The sequence below is a fragment of the Hyperoodon ampullatus genome (genome assembly GCF_949752795.1).
Source record: "Hyperoodon ampullatus genome assembly, chromosome: 5".
Taxonomy (NCBI): domain Eukaryota; kingdom Metazoa; phylum Chordata; class Mammalia; order Artiodactyla; family Ziphiidae; genus Hyperoodon; species Hyperoodon ampullatus.
In genome coordinates, this window is record NC_136918.1 from 27,360,262 (window position 1) to 27,386,922 (window position 26,661).

The window sequence follows — 26,661 nt, forward strand, 5'->3', positions numbered from 1 at the left end:
CTGATGTGTTACAGTGATCATATACTGAGGCTGTAGGTCTAGTGGAAGTCTACTTGTCCACAATCTTGGACCTATTTGGTTCTAATCTGTTCTATGTCGTGTCCTCGGGCTATGTCATTCTTTTAAATGTTGTGCCCTGCCCCCTTCTCTCCTGTTTAACTACTAGGTGGTAAAATTTCTTAAGGAAGCTACAAAATGGATGGAGCCTAAATAAAGTCATGCAGAACTGAACACTGCCCTTAGTGCTGCCTTTGCCCTCAAATCTCTAAACACCGACTCAAGAATTCCCAGCACCTTGCATCTCTCAATCATACACAACACTCCATGTCTTCTACCTTCTTCTCCAGGAAATCTTTCCATTGTGTAGTTGAAGAATGACTCTTTGCATAGATGGTAATGAATGGTAACATTTACTTTTAAATGGGACTGTCTGGAGACAAACCCAAAGGTAATTCTGGCATAAGGAATTGTAGGCATGGAGGCAAGGCAGTGAGAAAAAGGCTATGGAAACTTGAGCTATTCAGGTTTAAAAGCTAGTGTCTTTGCAGGGCATCATGAAAGCCTCAGCTCAATGTCACATACCTAAGGGATTTCTAAGCCCATCAATTCTAAAGTAGCTTCCCTCCACATCAAAATGTTCTATTTTCTTCATGATACTCATCACTCGTCATGTGAAATGATCTTATTTATTGGTTTACTTGATGGCTATCTATCCCTACTAGAATATAAATTCTATGAGGTAGGGATTGGCTTAGTCCATTGCATTCCCAGAACTGACACAAAATGAGGACTCAGTACTGTAGATATTTGTAAACAAAAGAATTGAATGAACACTTATACAGACATACCTTGATTTACACACAATCAAGTCATTTAAATTGCTTAGGGGGAGAAGAATATTTATATTAGCTATCTAGAAAATTACAGTACACTGTTTTTACAAATGTAAAATAGTATCCCTTAACCGCTTTTTAAAAAAAATTGGATTTTGCAAGTTTTTCATGAGGCTTCTTAAAAAAGTGGACTCTCATAAATTTCATTCAAATTCTAAGCGAGGTGTTCTGTATCCCCTGTATGTGTAGAACATGACAAATATTCACCAAATACACATTCATTAAAACTTGAGTTTTAAAAAAATCCCATACTTAATTTTGAGTTCACCACATTATTTTAAAAATTCAATATGCATTATTGTGTAACTCATTTCAAATTTTAATATATTTACTTGAAATGCTATTTAAAGCCTATTTATTGAAGTGTGTTTTCAAAGACTTTAAGATGTTCCTTACCACAGCTGCCAAATATAGTAACTTTACAGAATTTTTAAGGGATGTCTTAAGTGCTGAAAGAACTACATGCAGTGTGCATGTACTTTCACAAGGAAGGATCTAAAATTGGTGGTCACCACCAGAAAGAGGGTTATTTATTCTCTGATCGCCAGAAAAATTAATAGGCCCGTGGCCAGGAGTAGGCCCCTGGCTGAACCCATCCTAACGGGACTGCGTTGCTTGGGAAACCAAAGAGAAGTTTGGGGTCATTTGCTCTGGAGCCCAAGACCACATCCTTCAAGTTTTCCTGCCCTCCAAATCTACTAAAGAAGGGGGAAAAAAGAGAGAAGGAATAAGGGAGAATGGGGAGAATGAGGGAGAGAGAAAGAGGAGAGAGTGGGGGAGAGGAGAAAGAGGGAGAGAGATGGGCGGGGTCCTGACCTGGAAAGAGCTGAGCTCCAAGCCCCGCCCCCGTTTCCCAGGTAACCGGGTAAACAGACCTCCATTTCCTTTTCCCCAGTGAAGTCTGCTAGGTGTGAAGGGGCGGGCAGGAAGCAGTGGGCAGGGAGTCCGAGTGGAGATGTGCTCTTTCGTGAGAGTGGGGTCCCCCAAAGGGTTGGGGCGCTCCAAGGGATTGGGATCTTCCCTCGAGCCAGGTGCAGCTTACCCCTTAGAGATGAGTGCCCTTGGAGGAATGAGGATATCTGAGAGGAAATCTCCTCTGAGCATGGCTGTGGCACTCACCCAGGAAGGAAAAGATGATTTAAGAGAGAGAAGGGTCTTCATGGGAACAACATCTCCCACGGAGTTGGGGCTCAGAGTGGGATTAGGAAAAGAAGATTCTCCATGCAGTCATAAATATGAGGAGAGGATGACTTCACCGGAAACAAAATGTCCATCAAGCAATGGGCTTGATATAAGATTAAAAAGACAGAATATTTCTAGGACTTTCATGGACGGGAGTAATTTAGGAGTCAATAGGGTCTCAGCCTCACAGGAAACAAAATTTCCTCTAAGAATGTTGCCAGGAAGAGCGGGTTTAGGAAATGAGCGTTTTCTGGCAGGGTGTTGTCCTGGAAGGGTAACACAGTCTCCACTGGGCCTGGTGTGTGAAAGTCCACAGGCTCCAGGCAGCAGGAAATGTCCTGTGGCTGGTGACCCTGAAGAGTTAGGGGCTTCAGTGGGGAAGCAACCTACTTTGGGTATGGAACCTAGACAGGAACTGGAAAAAGAGTCCACCCGTGTGGTGATGAAGCCCAGCATGGAGATGCAGCCTCCTGTGGAGGTGGCCATGGGGTTCCCCCAACCAGAGGATCCAGATGAAACTAAGCCTACAGAGCCCCAAATGGGCTTGGTGATAGAACCTTCTGAGTGCCAGTTGGCTCAACAACCTGAAGAGCAAAGGGAGGTTGAGAACATTGAACCAGGAGTAGAACCTCCAGATCGCATCAGACCCATATACTCTGGGAAATTTTTTGATCGGTTGCCTTGCTGGCCAAGTGTAAGTTTTTTCCTAGTACTTTCCCTAGGAACTATGTATAGATAGCCATGTCTCTATCAAGATGATAAACTTTTGAGACTTGTTTGGATTTGCAGAGTCAAATTGCAGAGATTTTGTTGAGATTCTGATATTCCTTGTCCCAAGAGACTCTTTCCAGCTGTTACTTTGTCCGATCTCCTCTGACTCTCTGCCTCCTTTTCTAACGTCAGCTTTGTTTTCTGTGCACATGAATGGTTCCTCTTGATTTCTCCCTCCTTTCTCCTTTGACCTGCATTTCATTCCTCAATCTGCATTTTCTCAACCCTCCAACTGCAATACATGTTATATCCTAATATTCATGTACTTTTTTCAAAAACAGTTTGCTTTTTCTATTCATTATTCTGTGAGTTATTTATTCTTTCAGCAAAGACTTGTGGTGGTCCTTATGCTGGGTCCAGGGTACTATCAAATGAAAAGCACATGATTCTAATCCCATGGGTTTAGGCTCTCACTCCAATGTTGGAGACAATAACTAAACAAATATTATATAGATGTCTAAATGCATAGAAAACAAATTCTTCCTTAATAGAAGTACACTCTAAATATGAAGTGCAATGGAAAGTTTGGACAATTTTTTTGGAGGAGTTAGGAAAGGCTTTACAGAGCAAGTAATATTTCAGCTAATTTAAGAAGGTGTCAGTATTTGTCAGATGGAAACAGTTGGAGCATCTTGGGCAAAGAATGGCATAGAGTATGACCAAAGCTTCTTGTGTTGGGAGGTATAAGCAATTCTGTTTAGCCAGCATGGTGGTAAGAGATGAAGAAGAAATCTAAAGGTCCAGAATGCAGAGGTAAAACGTATGGGTACAGAAGCAATGGTGGATCTTCATGAGGGAAGAAATAAATAAAATTTGCCTTTTGGAAAGATAATTCTGATATCAATAATAATGGTGGACTGGAAGGGGAAGATATTGGATGACAGGAAAAGTTAGAAAGCTATTTCAAGGTAATAATGGCCTGAAATTAACATAGAGTTGGAAAGAATTGGAGAGGAGAGAGCAATTCTGAGAACCTTTTAGGAGATGGTATTGTTGAGAATTGCCATCCAGTTGTGGATCTATGTGGTGAAAGAGAGGGAAGTTCATGGATGACTTAGGAGTTTCTAGTTTGATAATGAGACATCTTCTGGTTTGGTGACACATGAATATCTGGTGTTGGCCATCCTGAGTTTCAGTTATTTACAAGATATCAGATGAAAAAGCCAGGGAGACAGTTGGAGCCATGGGTGGAAATGGGACAAAGAAGGTCTAGGCAAGATCTTACCTTGGGAAACACATGAGATGATCAGAGAAAGAAATGTCAACTAGGTGAGTTCTTGAGGACAAGGATTTTCTCTTATTTATCATGTAGCTTCATGACATATCACGAGGTCCAGCTTATACTGGTCATTCAGTAAATATGTGTTTGATAATTGGAAGGAAGGCTGGATGATTAAGTGGGAGAAAAAACAGAGAAGAAAGAGGTGAGTCTGAGAGGGTGGTATTGAGCAACATAAAGGGAGCATCCTTGAAGTATTCTGAGAATAAAGGAGAGATTAGAGAACACAATTCTGCTGAAGTGGTCACAGGGATTCTGCAGAATTTCTTTTTTTTTTTTTTTTTTTGGCATCTGCAGACTTTTGTTCCCCTTGGGAGTCAGGGTGTTCTTTTGTCTTTGACCCACTTTGCTTTCTGGTTCCCTTATTGGATTTCCCCAGCCACTCTCTTCTCAGTTGACCATGCCTGCTTCTCCTTTCTGGATCGGTTCTGCAGTCTATGGGTCTATGGCTTCAGACCTGATCTCACGCACGAGCAGAAACCAGCTTCCGGTTTCCAATACGGGCTGTTCTAAAACCTCTGCTTCCTGCTACCTCTCACGTTCTCCTTTCTAAATGTGAGAGGACAGGGAAGAGAGCTTCAAGGAGAAAGTGACCAGCAGTGTTAAAATGTCTCCGGTAGGGTAAATAGAATAAAGATGAATTAGCTTTGGGCATTAAGGGAATTAGCAACATAGTGAGAATGCAGATTCCAATATACTGAAGAGTGAAATTAGAATTGGAGAAAACTATTGTAACTTTTTTTTTCCCTTAAGAAGTGTGACAGTGAAGAGAACAGAGTAAAGATTCCATTTAGGAATAATTTTATTTATTTAGTGAATCAGTAGGGGAGTTTGAGATAACACAAACGAGATAATGGGTGGAACCAGACCCCAGATAAGCAGGAGGGAGTGGAAACGGGATCACAGGCCAGAGGAGAGATTAGCCTAGATTAGAAACAAGGATCCTTTTAAAATAATTTTTTAAATATTGAAATATCTACTTTCACTATAAAACAAAGATAATAACATGGAAAATTTAGAAAACACGAATGAAAACACAATAATCTTATCACCCTAACACTATGCCTACTGGCACTTTGCTGCCCTCACATTAATTGTTATCAGTGGCTTTACTATATCAACATCACTACCCATGGAGCTTTGTAGGTATTAACTCTTTATCAGTGAGGAAACTGAGGAAAATTAGATAATTTGGCCAAAGTCTTACAGCTAAGAAGTGGTAGCCTCAGGATTTGAAGTCACCACTTCCAATTTAAGAGTCTGAGTTCTAGACTGTACTATACTTCCCATGGCACTTTTCTCCTAATTCATTTTTATGTAGTTGTTACAACAAGCATAAAAATTTTCTTGAGTTTTCAGTTACTATTATTTAATAAATTTTTCAGTGTTATTACAGACAACTTAAAAGATGTTTTAGTGATAAAAGCAATATTTCTTTAAGCCCATATATGATTATTTAGATAACTCATTCCCTCTCTTTTTGGACAATAGATTTTTTTTCCAGATTTTTCTATAAGAATAGCCTATGAACTTCTTTATGTATATGTCTTAGAATATTTCCTTAGGATAGAGTTTCAACAGAAGCCAAACGATGAATCTTTCTCTAGTTCTTTTTTTTTTTTTTTTTTTTTTTTGCGGTACCCGGGCCTCTCACTGTCGTGGCTTCTCCTGTTGCAGAGCACAGGCTCCGGACGCGCAGGCTCAGCGGCCATGGCTCACGGGCCCAGCCGCTCCGCGGCATGTGGGATCTTCCCGGACCGGAGCACGAACCCGCGTCCCCTGCATCGGCAGGCGGACTCTCAACCACTGCGCCACCAGGGAAGCCCTTTTCTCTAGTTCTTGTTGCCAAATCCCTTCCTAAAAGATTGTACCACTAAGTTTTAAAAATTAATAATGATTTGTAAGGCATTGTTTTAATTCACATTTCTTTGATTTATAATGAGATTGAAAATTGTTTCATATGTTTGTTTTCATTGTTTTGGTTTTTTTTATTCTTATATCTGGTCATCTTGCTGAACTCTGATTGGTCTTAATTGCTTATTATTTCTTTTGGATTTGCTAGGTAGACAATCATATTGACACTTTTGTCTTTCCTTCTTTAATATATGTAACTCTCATTTCTATTTCCTATCTCACTGCATTGCCTACGATCAATAATACAATATTGAAAGGTCGCTTTTCAGACTTTAATGGGAATGATTCTAATGGTTCACCATTAAGTATTATTTTTGCCATATCCATTCCCAGTTTGCTAAGTATGTTTAAAAGTCAGGAATAGAGGGGCTTCCCTGGTGGCGCAGTGGTTGAGAGTCTGCCTGCCGATGCACGGAACACGGGTTCGTGCCCCAGTCCGGGAAGATCCCACATGCAGCGGAGCGGCTGGGCCCATGAGCCATGGCCGCTGAGCCTGCGCGTCCGGAGCCTGTGCTCCGCAACGGGAGAGGCCACAACAGTGAGAGGCCCCATACCACAAAAAACAAACAAACAAAAACACTAGGTAAAAGTTTAGTGAGGAACTGGATATTTACACAGAAAAATTTTTTAAATTGATGCATAGTTGATTTACAATGTTGTGTTAATTTCTGCCGTACAGCAATGTGATTCAGTTACACATATAAATCTTTTTTATATTCTTTACCATTACGTTTATCACAGGATATTGAATATAGTTCCCTGTGACTTACAGTAGGACCTTGTTGTTTATCCATTACATAGAATAATAATAATAATAATTATTATTATTTTTTGCAGGTACTTCTACTCTGTTTTCAGAGCTTCTGCTGTTTCTTAAAATAATTGGTTCAAAACAATCCTTATGCCAAAGAGGCATAATTGGTGGTGGCAAGTTCTGCTATCCTTCACATCTCAAATTGATGAACAGGCATCCTTGAAAACAACTGAAATAAAAAGAGATAAAAAGAGATCCATGGCTGGAGCGAGACTTGTCACACATAATATGACACTGTAGATAGAAATCAGACTTAATGGCTTCCATCTTTGTGTCCCCAATCAAATGGCCTGAGAACATCCAAACCTGATTACAGCTACTGATTTGGAATCAAATTGCTTTTCAAGTAGGCAACTAGATGAGGAATACTGAAGGCATTTCTGTCCAACAGAATGTTTACAGTGATAGAAACCTGGAATATCCAATGTCAAACACTTGGAAGGTCAGCAGATGACGGACAAGTAAAGTCATCTCTCAGGCCATGGACTGATTGATCTGTCAATCAATCCATCCTTCCTTCCATCTCTCTCATCATGTAGCACCTGGCGAGTAGCTGCCCTGAGTATCCCCAGCCTTAGGAGTTAGTCTTTTTTCTTTTTAACTTTTTATTTTATATTGGAGTATAGCTGATTTACAATGTTGTGATATATCGTTTCAGGTGTAGAGCAAACTGATTCAGTTATGTATATGCATGTATCTATTCTTTTTCAAATTCTTTTCCCATTTAGGTTGTTACATAATATTGAACAAGAGTTCCCTGTGCTATACAGTAGGTCCTTGTTGGTTATACATTTTAAATAGAGCAGTGTGTACATGTTAATCCCAAACTCCCTAACTATCCCTTCCCCCAACCCTTCCCCCTGGTAACCATAAGTTTGTTCTTTAAGTCTGCGAGTCTCTTTCCATTTTGTAAATAAGTTCATTTGTATCATTTCTTTTTAGATTCCTTTCTCTTTCTCTTTCTCTGTCTGACTTACTTCACTCAGTATGACAATTTCTAGGTCCACCCATGTCGCTGCAAATGGTATTATTTCATTCCTTTTAATGGCTGAGTAATATTCCATTGTATATATGTACCACATCTCCATTCCTTATGAGTTAATCTTTACATTAAATATTTAAAAGAATGGCTGGAGCTTCTATAACATGTATAGCAAGAGAGACTTTATGTTCCCTGATATCTCTGAGATTTCTTACAATTTCCAGCTGAATTAAAAATCACTTGTATCTCAAAAAAGAAAATAAAACAAATAAATAAAATAAAAAACAAACAAAAAGAAATTTAAAAAAATCACTTGCATCTCTCCTCTCTTTTCCCCACCCTGTTTCAGCTCAAGTTAGAGCACAGCCCCTTTCCTTTTTAACCCAAGGTTCTTCTCCCATTGTGTAGTTGTGTAAGTAGAATTTACTCAAGATTTGGCATTAAGGTTGGGCTGCTTGTGACTGGCCAGTTTCGCATCTTGGGCCCCCTGGCCTCTGACCTTGTTGCTAGATCATTCCCTCCTCCCATCTTTCTCAGTCTTTCTCTCATCTCTCTTAATCCTTCTTTAGTCTATCCCATCAAGAGTTCATATTTTCTCCCATTTTTTAGCAAAGCAATTAACTTCTCTGTCTGACCATTTCTATGGGCTTCCTCTTTTATACACAGAGGTATCATCAAGATACTCTCTTAATCTCTTTTTTTCAATCAATCAATCAATTAATTAATTTTTGGCTGCATTGGGTCTTTGTTGCTGCGCACGGGCTTTCTCTGGTTGCGGAGAGCGGGGGCTACTCTTCGTAGCAGTGCACAGGCTTCTCATTGCAGTGGTTTCTCTTATTGCAGAGCATGGGCTCTAGGTGCACAGGCTTCAATAGTTGTGGCACCTGGGCTCAGTAGCTGTGGCATGTGGGCTCAATAGTTGTGGTGCACAGGCTCTGTTGCTCTGCGGCATGTGGGATCCTGCTGGACCAGGGCTCTAACCCGTGTCCCCTGCATTGGCAGGTGGATTCTTAACCACTGAGCCACCAGGGAAGTCCCTACTCTCTTAATCCTTGATGGTTCTCCCTCTAAGAGGAATTCCCCAGTTAACATTTAACATAATAAAAAACTTTCACCTACCCATCTATATCCATCTGTCTTTATTGTCATCCAGTCATCCGTCATTTGTCTAATTAATCCATCCCCCTGCCAACACCTACACATTCATCCATTCACCCAGCTCTCAGCCTCTCTGCTTTTCACTGATTTCCTCCCATCCTCCTCCAGAGACCTAGAACATTCTGTATGGGAAGTTTCTTTCTCTAGGTTTTTTAAAGAGAAACTTATGCTTTGCAGAAATAACTATCAGCTGCCTTGAAATGATAAACTGGAAATAGATAAGAGGTGCATTGCTGGGAATGAATTGTTATAATCTTTGCTTGGGCAAGGGAAGGGTAGATAAGACCCAAATTAGAATTAAGTGAACAAAGCCAAGTGAAGTTTGGGCCATTCACTGAAGGAGCTTGGCCAGGGGTGACATGTTCGCATATATCAAAAGTTAGGGTGTTGGTGGAAATACACCCACAATGCAAACACACCCACACCCACTCAGAAATACTTAATACTTTGAGTTTAGCTTGAATCCAGCCACACTCTCATTGTACTGATGACAATGGGACAGCCGATAATTGACCTGTGAACTATGACGGGATTATTTCTGAAAGTTGAATCCCTCAGCGTGTTGCAGAGGTCCTATAATTGATGGATCACTAACAATGCTGTACTGTAAAAAAAAAGGTATGCTTGAATATATGTAACATCTAATGTTTATATTATACATCAGGATTGTCTTAGATTTGCTAATTGTTCTTACTACTTTTCTTAATTGTGTTAAGTAGTTGAAAGTAACTTTTTAGCATTAGATACATAGGCCAAATTTGAAATACATTCCATTCTTCAAAACACAACCCCTGGACCTGACAATGACCAATTATTGCTTTTTATCTCTTTAGGCAGGGAAAGTTCTTCCGATTGGATACAGAGCTGCAAACTGCTTGACTGAAAAACTTCCCAGGGTGAGTGTTTTCAAAATGCATTTGTGTGAACATAAGATAAACAACGCTCAACATTCCTTCTGAGAGTTGCATAAATTTAATGTGGTCAATTTGGATTATTTTTACTGTATTTTGGGGCCTTCTATTGAGTTTGTCGGAGGAAGTGAAAATTCCAGGCTTACAATTTCCAGCTCTACAAAAACTACTGGAGATTCCATTTATTTTGATGGGAAATAGTCATTTATGGTATGCTTCCTAACCTGGATACTTCTTGGTTGTTTTCTAAATATAACTTTTAAAATATGTTGTTTATTTCTATTAAAAAATTTCAGGATGTTTCATTTTTTGGAGCTGTAGATCACCAGGTACTGATTAAACTCATGTAATGAAGGGTGTTCATTGATTGGTATAGATCAGTCTTGCTAATATCTAATTGACTGTACTTAATAATTCTATTTTCTTCTCTCCCTGTTGGTAGCTAATGACCCCACCTGAGGCAAAAAAATTTTTCAACTTCAGATATCCACCTGCTGGAGCCGAAAGAGTATTTTACGGCAGAGCAAATGATCCCCAAATTGCACCTTCTTTGACACATGGAATAAGATCTAAAATTTCAACACCGGTAACTTCTTTTCTATTTTTCCCTGTACATTATTCACTTACCAAGGTGAAATTGAACAAACGAGGTATTAGTGAAATATCTCCTTCCCACTCTTAATCTTGGGCAGTGAAAATAATCCAAGCAGCAGCAGCCAAGAGGGTGAGTGTAGAGAAGTCGATGGTTTAAGCCACAGACTAATATTCTCCCCTCAGATAATAAAAGCCAAGCTGCACTTAATTTTCTCACTGTAAAGAGAAGTGCTGTCAAGGTTTGTTAAAGCATGGTGAGGACAAAGGCTGGGTGATATTGCTGGAGATGCCAAGAGCGCTTGTACATGCATTGTGTGCACGCAGGGTCTCGGTGTTACCTGCTACAGATTGAATGGACAGTCAAGGTTCAGAAGACCTGATCTTATACCTGGAGGGAGCTGGTGGGAATCACGTGGCTGTTGTGCTTGTCATTCCTACTTTTCTGGAACCTTTGAGTCGAGTAACCAGGGAGTTGCCCTCATAAATGCTTTAGCCCCAGTGAAAAGTCATATTTAGACTTGTCTAAGCTGCATAACCCCAATTCTGATGGTTCATTTGAAGGTGAGCCAAGACAACGATCATGAAATGTTTCCCCACAATCATATTGTCTTCTCCCCAGCTATTGAGTTTCAGTGTTCAGACTTTTTTCCTTATTTTGGTTATTACATCTTTGCTTTGTATGATTTCTTTAGGCAAAGGTACTGATCAACCCACAGCCTATTACAACCTTTCAACAGAAAATGGAAGATAAGAAGGAATCAGTATATTTTAGCAATCAACGGGCACCATTAGGAAAATCTCATGATCAGACGCCAGGATTACCTAAAGGCCTGGATATACTCAATACGACATTTGGGACGGCAGTCATCAGAGGTAGTGAAAATAAAGGGTGGGGAAGGAGTGATAAAATGTCTCCTTAGAAAATGGGATTAAATATCCTGTTGGGATTTATTTAGTGCTGGTGTAAATGTTGATTCAAGAATGAAAGATGGGAATCATAGCAAGAAAGTTACTCTCAGACCCAGAAGCCTTAGAGTTGATGTATGTCAAGGCAGTAAGAGTTCAGGGTTTGGAGAGGAGGTTCAGGGAGCAGAGTAGAGATGGTGTAAAGACAGGAAAGAGACTCTGGGAAGTTGATGTTGGAACCAGCTGTGAGGGCTGCTATCTCTTTCCCCTGGACATCTATTTGTGTGTTTTATTTCCACCAAAGCCTCTAATGTGTTCATAACTCTTAATTCTTTTTTTTTTTTTTTTTTGCGGTACGCGGGCCTCTCACTGCTGTGGCCTCTCCCGTTACGGAGCACAGGCTCCGGACGCGCAGGCTCAGCGGCCATGGCTCACGGGCCCAGCCGCTCCACGGCATGTGGGGTCTTCTCAGACCGGGGCACGAACCCACATCCCCTGCATCGGCAGGCGGACTCTCAACCACTGTGCCACCAGGGAAGCCCTGTATGTTGGCTTTTTGCCCACGTAGCTTATGTAGTTAGCATACCAATTTGTCAGTTGCTCTAGTCAACTTAAATATGTTGTAAAGAGCTGAAAAATGCCTTAAAGCTGATTTCATTAATTCTTCCTTCAGAATTATCTGCTAGAGAGGTGGTGAATCCACCAAAATCCTATCAAGAAGTATTTGAAGAAGGACAGGCAGGACACGATCTGTATATTGTATCTCACAATGATTATTATGCAGGTAAGTCTCCTCCAGTGTAAAATGGGCCTGAGAATATGAGACTCAGATTTGTGAAGGGGAATAAGGGAGATGATGTGCTTAAAGTTAAAATGCCTGGCATATAATAGGTGATCAATAAATAATAACTTATTACTTATAAGGTTATAAACCCCGATAGCTGGGAACACATACACTTATGCATTTTGGGTGTAAAATGTAGAAAGATATGTTTCATTAAAATGAAAAAAATAGCTAAGTAAGATTAAATGTTGGGTAGTCTAATCTTGTTTTTTATTCAAATAGTAGGATTATTCTAAGTGCTTCACTTTACATGAGGATTATTAGATAATGGTCAAGTGCAGAAATTTTGGAGTCAGATCAAGTTCAAGGCCTAGCTTGTCCATTTATTATCTTTTAGACCTTGAATATTTTACTTATCACCATCATTTTTTTTTTTTTTTTTTTGCGGTATGCGGGCCTCTCACTGTTGTGGCCTCTCCCGTTGCGGAGCACAGGATGCACAGGCCCAGCGGCCATGGCTCAAGGGCCCAGCCGCTCTGCGGCATGTGGGATCCTCCTGGACCGGAACACGAACCCGTGTCCCCTGCATCGGCAGGCGGACTCTCAACCAGTGCTCCACCAGGGAAGCCCTATCACCATCTATTTTAAATTTCTTAAATAGGGATAATAATGTTGCGAGGATGAAGTGAGTGCCTGCAAAATGCCAAGAATGGTGCCTGGAACATAGTGAGGGCTCAGTAACTATTATCATTATTATTATTATTATTATTGTTATTTTTATTAAGTGATCTTGACTAAAAGCCTTATTACTAGAATTATTCTATAGCATAACTAAAAGGCATTGGATGTTTAAGTGCTGTAAACTACAACTTAATTGTTGACGTGTGGGTGCTAAGTAGAATCTTGACCTAACAGAGGATTGACAATTAGACTCTGATACCTGTCCTGAGAAAGCCGATGGCCTGTACATGATTCACGAACTAATCTGCATTAGTTAGAAGCAAGACTAGCCCTTCACTGCAGCACAAGACCCCTCTCTCTGTCTTTCTTTCTTTACTTTTCTCCTCCACCGCCCCCTCACGTCATACTCCTTCTGGGGCTTGTCTGCTATGCCCATTGCTCCGCGGCTGGAGTCAGCCATTCCCTTCTCCCATGACCAGTCTCTGCTGGTGCCTTACGCTGCCGGGTACACCCTGGTCCTGAGATCATCTCCATCCTCCCACGGCTGCTTCCACCCCGCGCTTTTTCACAGCCTTGACAAGGCTTCTCTCCGTGTCTCCTCCGTCGCCACTTCCCTGGCTCTGTCCCTCCCTTTCTTCTTCTTTAATATAAATTTATTTATTTTATTTTATTTACTTTTGGCTGAGTTGGGCCTTTGTTGCTGCGCCTGGGCTTCCTTTAGTGGTGGTGAGAGGGGGCTACTCTTCGTTGCAGTGCGTGGGCTTCTCATTGCAGGGACTTCTCTTGTTGTGGAGCACGGGCTCTAGGCACATGGGCTTCAGTAATTGTGGCACGCAGGCTCAGTGGTTGTGGCTCGCGGGCTCTAGAGCGCAGGGTCGGTAGTTGTGGTGCACGGGCTTAGCTGTTCTGTGGCATCTTCCCAGACCAGGGCTGGAACCCGTGTCTCCTCCACTGGCAGGCATATTCTTAACCACTGTGCCACCAGGGAAGTCCCCTCCTTTTCTTCTTTTCCTCCTTCTAGTCTTTCTTTTCTTTATTCCTCCTTCCCTCCATTCCTCTCTTGTGAAAATATTTTATTCATTTTTGGAAAAGTTTAGCATCGATAGCACAATCTAATCCAATCCCATTTAATTGTTTTAAGAAAGGACTATTTCAATGAATATGTATATAGACACCCTTTACATGCATTTAGCATTTGGAGGAAAATTTGGAGGAAAATGAGTGTAGTTTTAAAAATTATTTATTTATATTGGAGTGTAGTTGATTTACAATGTTGTGTTAGTTTCTGGTGTACAGCAAAGTGATTCAGTTATACATATGTGCATTCTTTTCCATTATGGTTTATTACAGGATATTGAATATAGTTCCCTGTGCTCTACAGTAGGACCTTGTTGTTTATCCATTCTATATATAGTAGTTTGCATCTGCTAGTCCCAAACTCCCAGTCCAATTTTTTTTTAATATTTAGAAGACTCTAATGGACTATCACATGACTGAAGTTACTTTCATTTGCTGACTTTTACAAAAGTTTCACTAGCCTCTTGAAAAAGAATAGAATCCAATCCTTTAAATATTTATTTTTCACTTTTTCCCTTTAATGAAAGCACTATTTTTTATTATAAAAATATAATTGTAGAGAATGTAAATATCATGGAAAAATGAAGAAAAAGTAAATGTAACCTTGAAATCCCATTAGCCAGAGATAACTACATTTGATATATCGAACATCTTTCTAACCCCCATCCACGGAGCTATCTTCAGTTAAATGTGACAATAATCTCCATGCTTTTGGAGAAACTGCTATATGCATTTACTTGAAATAGTATGTCAAGGACATCATTCAATAACAATAACAACCTCTTTTAAATACACTTAATTTAAATTATTACTAAAGTAATAGATATTTTCTTTTATAAAATGCAGGTTGTATAGAAGTATATGAAATGCAAAGAAAATCTCCCACAATTCCCAGTCTGCCATAGGTGATACTTTCGTATATGTTTTCTTTGCTCATTCATATATGAGTGTATGTGAGTGTTTTGCATCCTACTGTACACACTTTTTTTTCCCTTTTGCTTCCCCACCCCTCCCCACATATGAAATTTCTTGGTTGTCTTTTCAGGTCAGTTATCAATATTGTATTTTTCAGGATTACAAGAATGTATTGTTTATATATCTTTGTGAATGTGATTTGTTTCCTTAGGATACAGTCCTAGATTTCTAAGCATCTGAAAATTTCACCCTTAGAGCCAAACTCTCCACCTGAATAGCTGCCCCAGTTTGCCCTCACAGGCACAGTGTATGAGAATTTCCATTTCCCTGCATCCTCCCCAATGGCGAACTTTGCCAATCTTCTTTATTTTTGCTTAACTGAGAGTCGAATTATGACTGTGCACTATTGTTTTTGCTTACATTATTTGGGTTACTGGTGAGGCTGAATATCTTTTCTCCATCATTTTATAACCTTGTAGCTGATCTCTAGTTTCAGTCTTACCTTCTTATCTACAAATAGAAAACTAATACCACATCATGACTTGAAAAAAGTACAGTACTAGATCTTAAAAATAAAGACCTCTCTGCTGGGTTCTCAGCCCTCTATCACCCTTTGAATGTCTCTAATATGAGATAAGTGATTATAACGAAATGTGAAAGTTGTAACGCAAATCTCAGTGAAAGCAAGTATAAAACACCAATCTCTCAAATCTTAGCATAGCTTAAAGCACCACTGGGGTCACAAAGCCTTGCAATACCTCCCCTGATCTTAAGGATTTCTTTAACATTGATGGGGCCTGAATTTTTCATTAGTTATATGTCTTTCTCCTACATCATTTTTCTACTTACTTTCCAAATATTAACACAAGGAACTCTTGTTCCACCAGTCTCCCAGCTCACATGGGAGAATGCCTCTGTCATCTGTAGCCAAATGTGTGCAGTTTCCTGTGCTGTGACAGTTCCATTCTTTTTCCCACTCTCATTTTCACTGTCAGTGAGAACATCATGTGCTTCTTGCACAAAGTTGTGTTGCTTAAGTCAGAAGCCTTCCCTTTTCTTTTCTTAGGAGAAGCAAAGCACCGAAAGTATAACCCATCAAGTTTTCATAGATTTAACTTGTACGGGATCCCAACACCACATTTTAATGATGGACGAAATATGGCAAAAACTTTACATTGGCTTCACGAACTACAAATGTAAGTTTAAGTATGTTGTGTCTTGGAACAAGTGTTAGATATATGGCATATGGACTTGAAAGCTTATTACGTTCATTTTTTGAAGAGGTAGTGCAATGACATGGTTCAAACATAAAAATAATAGAAAAAGATACACAGTGATATGTCTTCTAAACTGTCCAGTTCCCCCAGAGATAACCATGATACTGTCTTTTTGTTGTTTTTGTTGGGTTTTCTTCTGTTTGATTTTTTGTTTGTTTGTTTTTGACCGCGTGGCTTGCAGGATCTTAGTTCTCCCAGCAGGTATAGAACCTAGGCCCCCTGCAATGGACGTGCAGACTCCTAACCACTGGACTGCCATGGAATTCCCTGTGTGTGTGTTTGTGATTCTAAAGTAACTTCATGTCTTTTCAGCAGATTGGAAGACATACATGAATGTTTTTAATCTATGGGATCAACCCTACTATGTTTCTTAAAGATAGTGGGCTTTCAAGTCTCTACAAAGACAATCATGTCACATATAATTGACCTGTCATTTATCATTCAGCTTTGTTTAATAGTTATTTGAGCACCTGAGCATCTGACTTAACTCTCACAAACTGTGACCTTTTTACACATGCATTCTACATTTTGACTACTTTCCTAAGAAATTAAAATAAGGTTCCTTAGTTTTTCATTCCCTGTCTTATATTTTATATCTAAGCCAACAAACAAAATAAAAACCTATATTTCCTACTATGTTTAAAAAATCAGAAGATTGAAAATACTGAGGTACTGGGTTGAATGGTGGCCCCCAAAGATGTCCATGTTCTAATTCCCAAAACCTATGAAGTTTATATTATATGGGAAAAGGGTCTTTGTAAATGCAATTAAGTTAAAGATCTTGAGATGAAGAGATCATTCTGGATGATCTGGGTGGACCCTAAATCCAATGACAAGTGTCCTCATAAGGGAAAGGCAGAGGGAGGTTTGAGACAGAAAAGCAGAAGACATTCAGAGGAGAAGAAGGTGATGTGAAGATGGAGGGGGCTGAAATGATGTGACAGCAAGCTAAGGAAGGCCAAAAAAAAAAAAAGAAAAAAAAAATGCCAACAGCCTCCAGATGTTGGAAGAAGCAATGAACAGATTATCCCCTAGAGCCTTTGGAGGGAATGCAGCCTTGTTGTCACCTTGATCTCAGACTTCTGGTCTCTAGAACTGTGAGAGAATACATTTCTATTGTTTTAAGCCACAAGTTCATGGTAATTTGTCTAGCACCCACAGGAAACGAATATACTGGGCTTACATTTCTATACATCAATGGTGGGAGTGGATTTGCTTTGCTCTCTGCCCTCTTTATTTTTTTAGTTTATAACTTTTTAAAAATTAATTTTTATTGGAGTATAGTTGATTTACAATGTGTTGGGACTTCCCTGGCTGTCCACTCCGAGCTTCCACTGCAGGGGCTGCGGGTTGGATCCCTGGTCAGGGAACTGAGATCCCACATGATGCACAGTGCGGCCAAAAACAAAAACAAAAAAAACACAAACAAAACAAAACAAAACAAATACAATGTTGCATTACTTTCTGCTTTACAGCAAAGTGAACCAGTCATACATGTACATCTATCCACTCTTTTTTAGATTCTTTTCCCATATAGGTCATTACAGTGTATTGAGTAGAGTTCCCTGTGCTCTACAGTAGGTCCTTGTTGTTTATCTATTTTATATACAGTAGTGAGTACATGTCAATCCCAATCTTCCAATTTATTCCTCCCCCCCATTCCCCCTTGGTAACCATAAGCTTGTTTTCTACATCTGTGACGTCATTTCTGTTTTGTAAATAAGTTCATTTGTACCATTTTTTACACCCTCTGCCCTCTTTAAAGGATACACTGGCCCTCCAAGTTTCCATAGGCCCCCGGGGTGCACACAGAGTTTGCACATTCCCACAGGCACCCAACTGCCTCGCTCATTTGCCTGTCTGGTTGCTGAAATAACAGCTCTCAGTTATAGAGACCAAATGCTTAGTACTTTATGTATGATTAATTTAATCCTACCAACACCTCTGTGAGGTAGGTGTACTATAATTTTTTTTCAGGGGGGCATGGAAAAGTTTATTCACTGAACCTATCTATGAAACAGAAACAAAATCAGGGACACAGAGAATAGACTGGTGGTTGCCAAGGGAGCAAGAGGGTGGGAGAGGGTAGGATTGGGAGTTTAGGATTAGCAGATGCAAACTGGTGTATACAGAATGGATAAACAACAAGGTCCTACTGTACAGCACAGGGAACTATATTCAACATCCTGTGATAAACCATCGTGGAAAAGAATATGAGAAAGAATGTATATATATGCATAACTGAGTCACTTTGCTATACAGCAAACTAACAACACTGTAATTCAACTATACTTCAGGTGTACTATAATTTTTAGCCTTTCCATTTTACCAATGAAGAAACTGAAGTACAGAGAAGTGAAATCATTTGCCCAAGATCATGCAGCTGAGAAATACTAGGGGTAGGGATGAAACCCTGGCAGTGTGTCTCCAGGGGCTGCCTTTAACCACTACACCAGGGGTATAGACACTGGATTCTGTGATCACAGGCCTGAAATTTTGATTTCCATTCTTCTCCCACTCCCTTATTATATGAGTTTCTGATACTTGAATTATTGAAAACAATAATGTTAAAACACAAACACAGAAGAAATTCTTTCAATATTATACTAAACCCGTATGAGATAGTTTTTCTTTAGGGTATAGAAGAAGAGCTTATAAGACAAATATTCATTAATTTTTCGCTATTAAAGTTGTTAAAACATACATAAAGGAAAACGTGAAGAAATGATTTAAGTATTTCACTAGATATTTATAATTAAATATAACATAGAAATTGATACTTAAAAGGAGACAAATATGGTTTATCCACTTCTGAAAGCTTAGAAATATTAAACCTACTATCCATTTCTTAAAGATATGAAATAAACATATTCACAAGGTGGTCCTTAAGAAGGTCCTAAGAGCAGAGCTTTTGGGTCATTAACAAGCACATATTTATAAATGATTTGGGATAGTCATAGAAAAACACACTGAATTTATAAAAGCAGGCCATATGCAGGATGCATTTCCCTCCAACTTGTCTCTACCCACAAGGAAACATCATTTATGGAACACTGTTTTATTTGATCATTCTTTCTGTATTTCAAAACTTAGTTGGAAAATTATTGCTGAAATGATAGATTCTTTATTCCCTTGATTTGTTGTATTTCAAATAGGACTCACTACTTCATTCTTCAGTGTGATTTCTATTATAAACTTGGAGTGAAGTGTATTTGTTTACATCTCTTTTTTTTGTTCCTATTTTCTTCTTTTTTTGTCTTTATTTTTTTTTAATTTAAAAAATTTTTTTTGAGGTACGCGGGCTTCTCACTGTTGTGGCCTCTCCCGTTGCGGAGCACAGGCTCCGGACGCACAGGCTCAGCGGCCATGGCTCACGGGCCCAGCCGCTCCACAGCATGTGGGATCTTGCCGGACCAGGGCATGAACCCGTGTCCCCTGCATCGGCAGGCGGACTCCCAACCACTGCAGCACCAGGGAAGCCCTGTCTTTATTTTTTAATGGAAGAATAGTTGATTTACAATGTTGTGTTAGTTTCAGGTGTACAACAAAGTGATTTATTTATTCATATATATATAAATTTAATCTTTTTCGGATTCTTTTCCATTCTAAGTTATTATAAGATATGCAGTATAGTTCCCTGTGCTATACAGGGACTACTGTATAGCACAGGGCCTGCTGTATAGCACAGGGAACTATATTCCCTGTTATATATATTGGCTATCTATTTTATATATAGTAGTGTGTATCTGTTAATCCCAAACTCCTAATTTATCCCTCCCCCACCTTCCCCTTTGGTAACCATTAAGTTTGTCTTCTATGTCTGTGAGTCTCTTTCTGTTTTGTTTACATCTCACTTTGATATGCACTATTTTAACATAAATTTGGTTCACTTTTAACTTTTGAGAGTTATTAGGGATATATACTTTTTTTTTTTTTTTTTTTTTTTTTTTGCGGTACACGGGCCTCTCACTGTTGTGGCCTCTCCCGTTGCGGAGCACAGGCTCCGGACGCGCAGGCCCAGCGGCCATGGCTCACGGGCCCAGCCGCTCCACGGCACGTGGGATCTTCCCGGACCGGGGCACGAACCCGCGTCCCCTGCATCGGCAGGCGGACTCTCAACCACTGCGCCACCAGGGAAGCCCAGGGATATATACTTTTAAGGAATATATTTCCTCCATAAAACTACCTCTATCTATATTCTGTTTATGACCTTTGGTCTGAAGAATCAGTTAGAATGTTGAAATGGGGTGTGTGTGCATGTGTGTGTGTGTGTATGTGTCTGAAAGAAAAAATTGATTGGCGCACAGAGACTTTACTCTGAGTTGGTTAGTGAATACTGTGAGGTGTGTAATGATGTTACAGTTATTGATACTCTGACATACTTGGCTGCTCAGAAATACTTCCCAATTCTCCCAGAAACATAACCCAGGCACTTTTAGGATGAGAAGTGTAGGCTCCATGACTTAGAATCCTTACCCTTACCATCCAGGCATGTTCCTAATCATGCCCCTTGGAGCTGGTTTTATTTATCTATTTATTTTAAAAAATACATTTTATTTTTTTATTTTTGGCCGCGTTGGGTCTTCGTTGCTGTATGTGGGCTTTCTCTAGCTGAGGCCAGCATGGGCTACTCTTTGTTGCGGTGGGCGGGCTTCTCATTGAAGTGGCTTCTCTTTGTTGCGGAGCTCGGGCTCTAGGCGCGTGGGCTTCCGGGCTCCGTAGTTGTGGCTCTCGAGCTCTAGAGCACAGGCTCAGTAGTTGGGGCACGTGGGCTTAGTTGCTCTGCGGCATGTGGGATCTTCCTGGACCAGGGCTCGAACCTGTGTCCCCTGTATTGGCAGGTGGATTCTTAACCACTGTGCCACTAGGGAAGTCCTTGGAGCTGGTTTTAGATTGTCAACTTTGTTCAAATTACAGCCCTTATACTGCCTCTGATTTATTCTGACTTTACCCATATTGTTCTTTTTCTCCCTTTTTGAACTAATGGGAAGTAAATGAAGAAATAAAAGATGAATTACTTTATATTTCATCTTTTGTTTCTCCACAGAGTGTCACTCTTCTCCAGAAATTTATTCAACTCCATATTTCTCCAGTACAGGAAATAGTTTTAAAAGCAAATGGAATCTAAGAGTTTAACATTCATTGTTTTTAGTCTTAGCAAAACAATAGAGAATTTATTAATTTTAATGTTATTAAATAGTGGTGTTGTAATTTTGCAGTTCTCAAAAGAAATTCTTAGTCATTTAATCACAGTGATAGAAGTAATGAAATTATATTACAGAAAATTGGCAAAATAAAATCACCCATAATCCTGTCACCTTAATTCAACCTTTATTATCTTTTTAATCTATTTCTTTCTAGTGTGGCTTCCTGTGTTGATTTTTGCATAGCTTTAATCAGAGTGCAATAACATTTTATATTCTGGTTTTTCACTTAACATAAAATAATTTTATATTGCTGTGTATTCTAAATAACCAACATTTTGAATGCACACAGAGTGTGTTCTTGTTAATACAACATAACTAATCACCCTCTAGGACTGAACATTTAGATTCTTTTTTTTTTTTTCCCCATAGTAGACAGTGAGGCTATACGCATTTTTATAAATGTAACTTCTTTTCACACTTAATTATGTAGATTATCTCCTCATGATTGGTTTTCAGATGTGGATAAAAGAGGATGAACATTTTTATGTTTTTTGAATCATGTTACCAAATTATTTCCAAAAGGATTATAGCAATTTGCACTCGCAATCTATAAGTGTTTTACCATACTTTTTGCCAATGTTAGATATTCTCTTTCTCTGTCTCTTGTCTCTCTCTCTATATATATGTGTGTGTGTATATATATATATATATATTTACTTATGTACTGTTTAAAAGTGGTACTTTGTTGTTCTTTTATCTTATATTTCTTTTATTACTGGAGAGTATTATAATTTCTCCATATATTTGCTTACTAGATTTGAGTTATTTGTTTATATCCTTTGGTTATTTATTTCTTTGATGCTTACTTTTCCGTTAGCAGTTTTAGGAGTTACACTTATAAGAATGATATTAACTCTTTTTGTTTACTGAAAAAAATTTTGTTTGCTTGTCTTATTCTTTAATCAAAATTTTATATTCTATTATAAACTTATCTTTATAATAGAATATACATGATAGAAGAATGAACACATAAAGCTTTCTTTTTAGCATATAATTTCTCTTGAAACTGGATTTATTTTGTGATGTCCCAAATGATACTATGGTATTCCTCACCATATGTATATTTGGTAGCCAAGAATACTTTAGGTAATACAGATACCTGACAATTTTCTGATTTTATAGGAAAAGAGGAGCTAAGGTTGTATCCAAGAGAGTTGATGATTTCAAAGAAAAATTTCAACATAAACTTGGAAGAATTTTAGATCCGTAAGTTCATGATTAACTTAGAATTGAAAATGTTTTTGGATCAAATTTACAAACTACTCTTGTGGTAAATTTTGGTTTGTGTTCTATTAGGTTCTATCAATTAAATAAGAATCATCCTTTTGTGTTAATCAGGGAACTCTTGTTAGCCTCTATAGCGCTTGGGGTTCCAGGAAAGTACTGAGTCTCCAAAATGGACAGGGCATTTGGAGAACAGGGTGGAAGAATTTTGTGTAAAGCTTTATTTCTGAGATCTCAGAAATTTAACTTATTGCATTATATTTTCCTCTCTCTTCCCTGTCCCCCCCCCCCCATATATATGTATGTACTTCCATAATTCTGCTTTGAGTATGTTCTGTTTTTTTCTTTTTCAGTCTGGACTTTTTCACTGGAAGCCAGTGAAAGCATTCAGCCATTGCTAATGCGAATGGGAGATTAGGAAAAAGATATGTTGGAGAACTTCTGTTTGATTCTCATAGTTTGGTTATAGGAGAAAATATAGGCGATTAAAAACATATGGCAAACATATTTTAAATTCCAGGGATGCCATGTGGTGGGAATTTTCACTAAAGTATTTGTTTTCTTTGATAGCATTGCAGAAACAATGAATGTTCCCCCAGACCACACATTTGGGGCTTGTCTCCGTCCTGAGGAGTATGGTAAATATACAAACTTTCTTCTTAAAAAACAAACAACAAAATCCCCCCCACCCCCCAAATCATGCAGTTAAGTTCACCATCTCCTTCTCTCAAAGCTTCTAATTTTAATGGCTTAAAATATTACATTAACACTAAAGAAAACAATTTGTAGCACAAGAAAGAAACAAAATTTTCATATTATATTTGAAATAAGAATAGTTTAAAGCCCTTGTAATGAATTCCTTGTGTATTTAAGGCTCAGAATTTTATTTAGAAAATAAATAAGGCCTGTATTAAACAAGCCAAAGTGAAGTGAGGCAGCTTTTTAATGAATTCCAATATTGTACTAGGCCCTTGTTACTCAAAATGTGGTTGCAAATGGCAGTATTGGTGGCCCCTGCAAGGTTCTTAGAAATGCAGAATCTCAGGCTCCACCCCAGACCTACTGAATCAGAAACTGCATTTTAACAACATTCCCAGATGAACTGTAGGGACATTCAAGTTCCAGAAAGCACTGTACTCTACAACCACATACTTAAGAACCACTCTTCCCACCAGCCAATCAATTAATCAACCTATAAAGTGGCAGAAGAAAATTCCCAGGACTTTGTCTTTAGTGCTAAGGGATCTAAACAGCAGACTTCCAAAGGGAAAACTATGCCCAAACTTATCAGGATTGGGCTGTATTTTACTGGTTTTCAATATACAGTCTGCAGTCTATCTGCGTTAAAATCACCCAGAGAATTTATTAAATATGCAGGTTCTTGGGACTCATGCTCATATATTCTCAGGTACACTAAACTTTAAGAACTGCTACTAAAATGTGTTAAAGCCCACTAACTGACAAATAAAATAAATATTTACTGAGCTTCTGCAACATGGTGTTTCAGAGCACCATGAATCACCACATTAGGAGATTATATTTTGGTTCTGTTTTTAGATCAACTGTTACATGTTTAATGGCTGTCTGCCCATCTTAGAGGCTCTTCATACCTCTAGAAGTGGGTAAGGGATGATTTAGGAAGCCCATCAGTGAGCCTGAAATACAAGTAGATAATCATGCTCAGCTGCCTACTTGAGGGCAGGTTCATGCTGGTTGGCGCCCCATCTTGCTGTCTGTTGGATTCTTGGGGTCTAGCGCACAGTACATTGTTTTCGCCAGTATCTATAGCATGAATCAATGTACCTAACACATAGTTTATCATGTTGACAATTAGGTAACATTGACAAATTTCCTAATAGTTGAGCTACATTACCCTTAAAAGTTGAATGATAAGATAGAGCTATAAAATGAAAAGGAAGAACACTGACATTAATAGTTTAAAAAATGTGTCAGTATTGTCCTTGGCACTGTACAGCGTAACTGTGTAAGGGGACTGTCAGCTCTCTCTAGACTTTTCGTGGAGCTCATGGATGGACACAGATTAACCCCAGTGGCCTTTTGTGACTACTATTGGGGTTAACTAGCAGCATCTATTCCGTGGAAAGCTTCAGGGTCTGCCTGCTTCCGAGAACATATTGGTTTCTTTACTGGGCCTGGATTGCTCCCTTACCCTTACTTAGGGAAAGAAAGGCAACTGCACAAAGAATGCCTCATCCCTCAGGCCTGGGGTTGTTGGTTATGTTACGATGCTTCCAGGAAGAGTGCAAGGGCTGTGTCCAGCTCCCAGAATGCACCAGGGCAGAGGCGATGTAGAGGAGAATCATGGGCAGTAGTGCATCATGGGAATTGGTTGCAGGCAGGGTGCAACTGAGGAGCAGGCGTGGCTTTTCTGATGTCCCTGGTGTGGTAGCAACGTCATGGTTCTCTCTCTTAGGGCCACAGCTTGTACTCCTGATTTCAGCTCTTTAGAGGTGGCTCTTGAGTAGTTGTCAGTGATTTGACATGAGCTTCATAAATATTCTCTCAGGGCCAGGCCAGAAGAGGGTATCAGCATACCTCTCATCCACTAGGCAGTGATACCTGCTAGGGTTGTAGCGGGAAAACCAGGTAGAGTTGGAGATACAACCATTCAAATGGTTATTTTTGGATGTTAATGGAGAGTGAAGGCCTCTCAAGATAAAAAAAAAAAAAAAACTCAACCAAGAGCCATCTTGTGGAAGAGCCGGGGTGGGGGGAGGTCCTTATACAGAGCAGCCCCCCAGAGGGTTGACATCAGGGGAAGAAATGTGGAAGAGGAAAGGAAGCCACACTTATTTGTCAAAAATAACCCCTAACCACTTTGATTTCCTCTCGCAGGTCCTTACTTGGGTTTTGCCTACATTAGGATGGTCTGATAATAGCTGACCCCAGTTCAGATGATCTTGTTCTGAGGCACTTGGCCAGTTCATGGAACCAGCACTGGTTGTGGGCTTTTCACCATACTTAGGGTCTACCCTTAGAAAGAAGGCTTTTATCAGAATATGCAGGATTAACTCCTGATTTTATAATAAACTTAGAGGTGCTATGAGTACCTATTAAAAAAGACCCTTGACAGAGCCTAATAATATAGAGCCTTGTACAAAGTAGATGTGAATATTAGTTGCCTTGAACTGCCCCCAATGTTGCAATTTATTTTTTTTCAATTTTTAAAAATTGTAGTTGATTTGCAATGTTGTGTTAATTTCTGTGGTACAGCAAAGTTATACATACATATACATACACATTTAAAAAAATTCTTCTCCTTTATGGTTTATCATAGACTGTTGAATATACTGCCCCGTGCTATACAGTAGGACTTTGTTGTTTATCCATTCTGTATATAATAGTTTGCATCTGCTCACCCCAAACTCCCACTCCTTCCCTCCCCCAACCCCTTCCCCCCTTGGCAACCACCAGTCTGTTCTCTATGTTTGTGATTCTGTTTCTGTTTCATTGGTTCATTTGTGTCATATTTTAGATTCCACATGTAAGTGATATCATATGGGATTTGTCTTTCTCCTTCTGACTTACTTCACTTAGTATGATCCTCTGTAGTTGCATCCATCAATGTTGCAATTTAAATTAACCTACCCAGGATATCACAGCCAACTGCTGGCATGACCCTGTCGCAAGAAAGCAGAAAGGGAGGGGTATAGGCCAGGGGAAAAAGAACAGAGGCAGAAGGTTTCTTCTGGTGACATCCACCAAGCCGTCACATCTGAAGCAACATGGTCAACTCTGGTCTGATCTGTGTCACCATTAACATCCAAGGAATGGGGTTTAGAGGTAGTGTATTTGTACTTTCTTTGTGTCATAATTCAGGAAAGTTCCTTTAAGTCATGAAAGAAAAGTGAAAGCAAGGGCCGGGTCTGGTGGTGGCAGCAGGTGGATTGGAGGGGTTATTACTCGGGGCTGTGGGTCAGGACTCACTTAATGGACTGTGAATGGAGGTCTCCTGTGCTGGTAATAGTGTAGGGGAAGCAGGACAGAAATGGGGACTTGGTATGCAGACTGAAGGCAGACTGGAAACTCACATTAGGAAGGAGTAGTGAACTTGTGTCCAGTTTTTACAAG

At 39.4% G+C, this 26,661-nt stretch overlaps 1 protein-coding gene across 1 annotated transcript in view; it reads left to right on the forward strand.

Annotated features, from left to right (window-relative positions):
- Positions 1-1,848: 1,848 nt before the first annotated feature.
- Positions 1,849-26,661, forward strand: part of EFHB (EF-hand domain family member B) — a gene marked incomplete at both ends in the record, with an annotated part of 39,615 nt that continues 14,802 nt past the window's right edge. Inside the window, 8 exons of the mRNA XM_079705201.1 lie at positions 1,849-2,769; positions 9,827-9,889; positions 10,347-10,490; positions 11,191-11,371; positions 12,078-12,188; positions 15,928-16,057; positions 22,468-22,551; positions 23,140-23,207. Of these exons, the coding sequence (XP_079561327.1) occupies positions 1,849-2,769; positions 9,827-9,889; positions 10,347-10,490; positions 11,191-11,371; positions 12,078-12,188; positions 15,928-16,057; positions 22,468-22,551; positions 23,140-23,207 (1,702 nt within the window). The remainder of the gene's footprint in view (positions 2,770-9,826; positions 9,890-10,346; positions 10,491-11,190; positions 11,372-12,077; positions 12,189-15,927; positions 16,058-22,467; positions 22,552-23,139; positions 23,208-26,661) is intronic.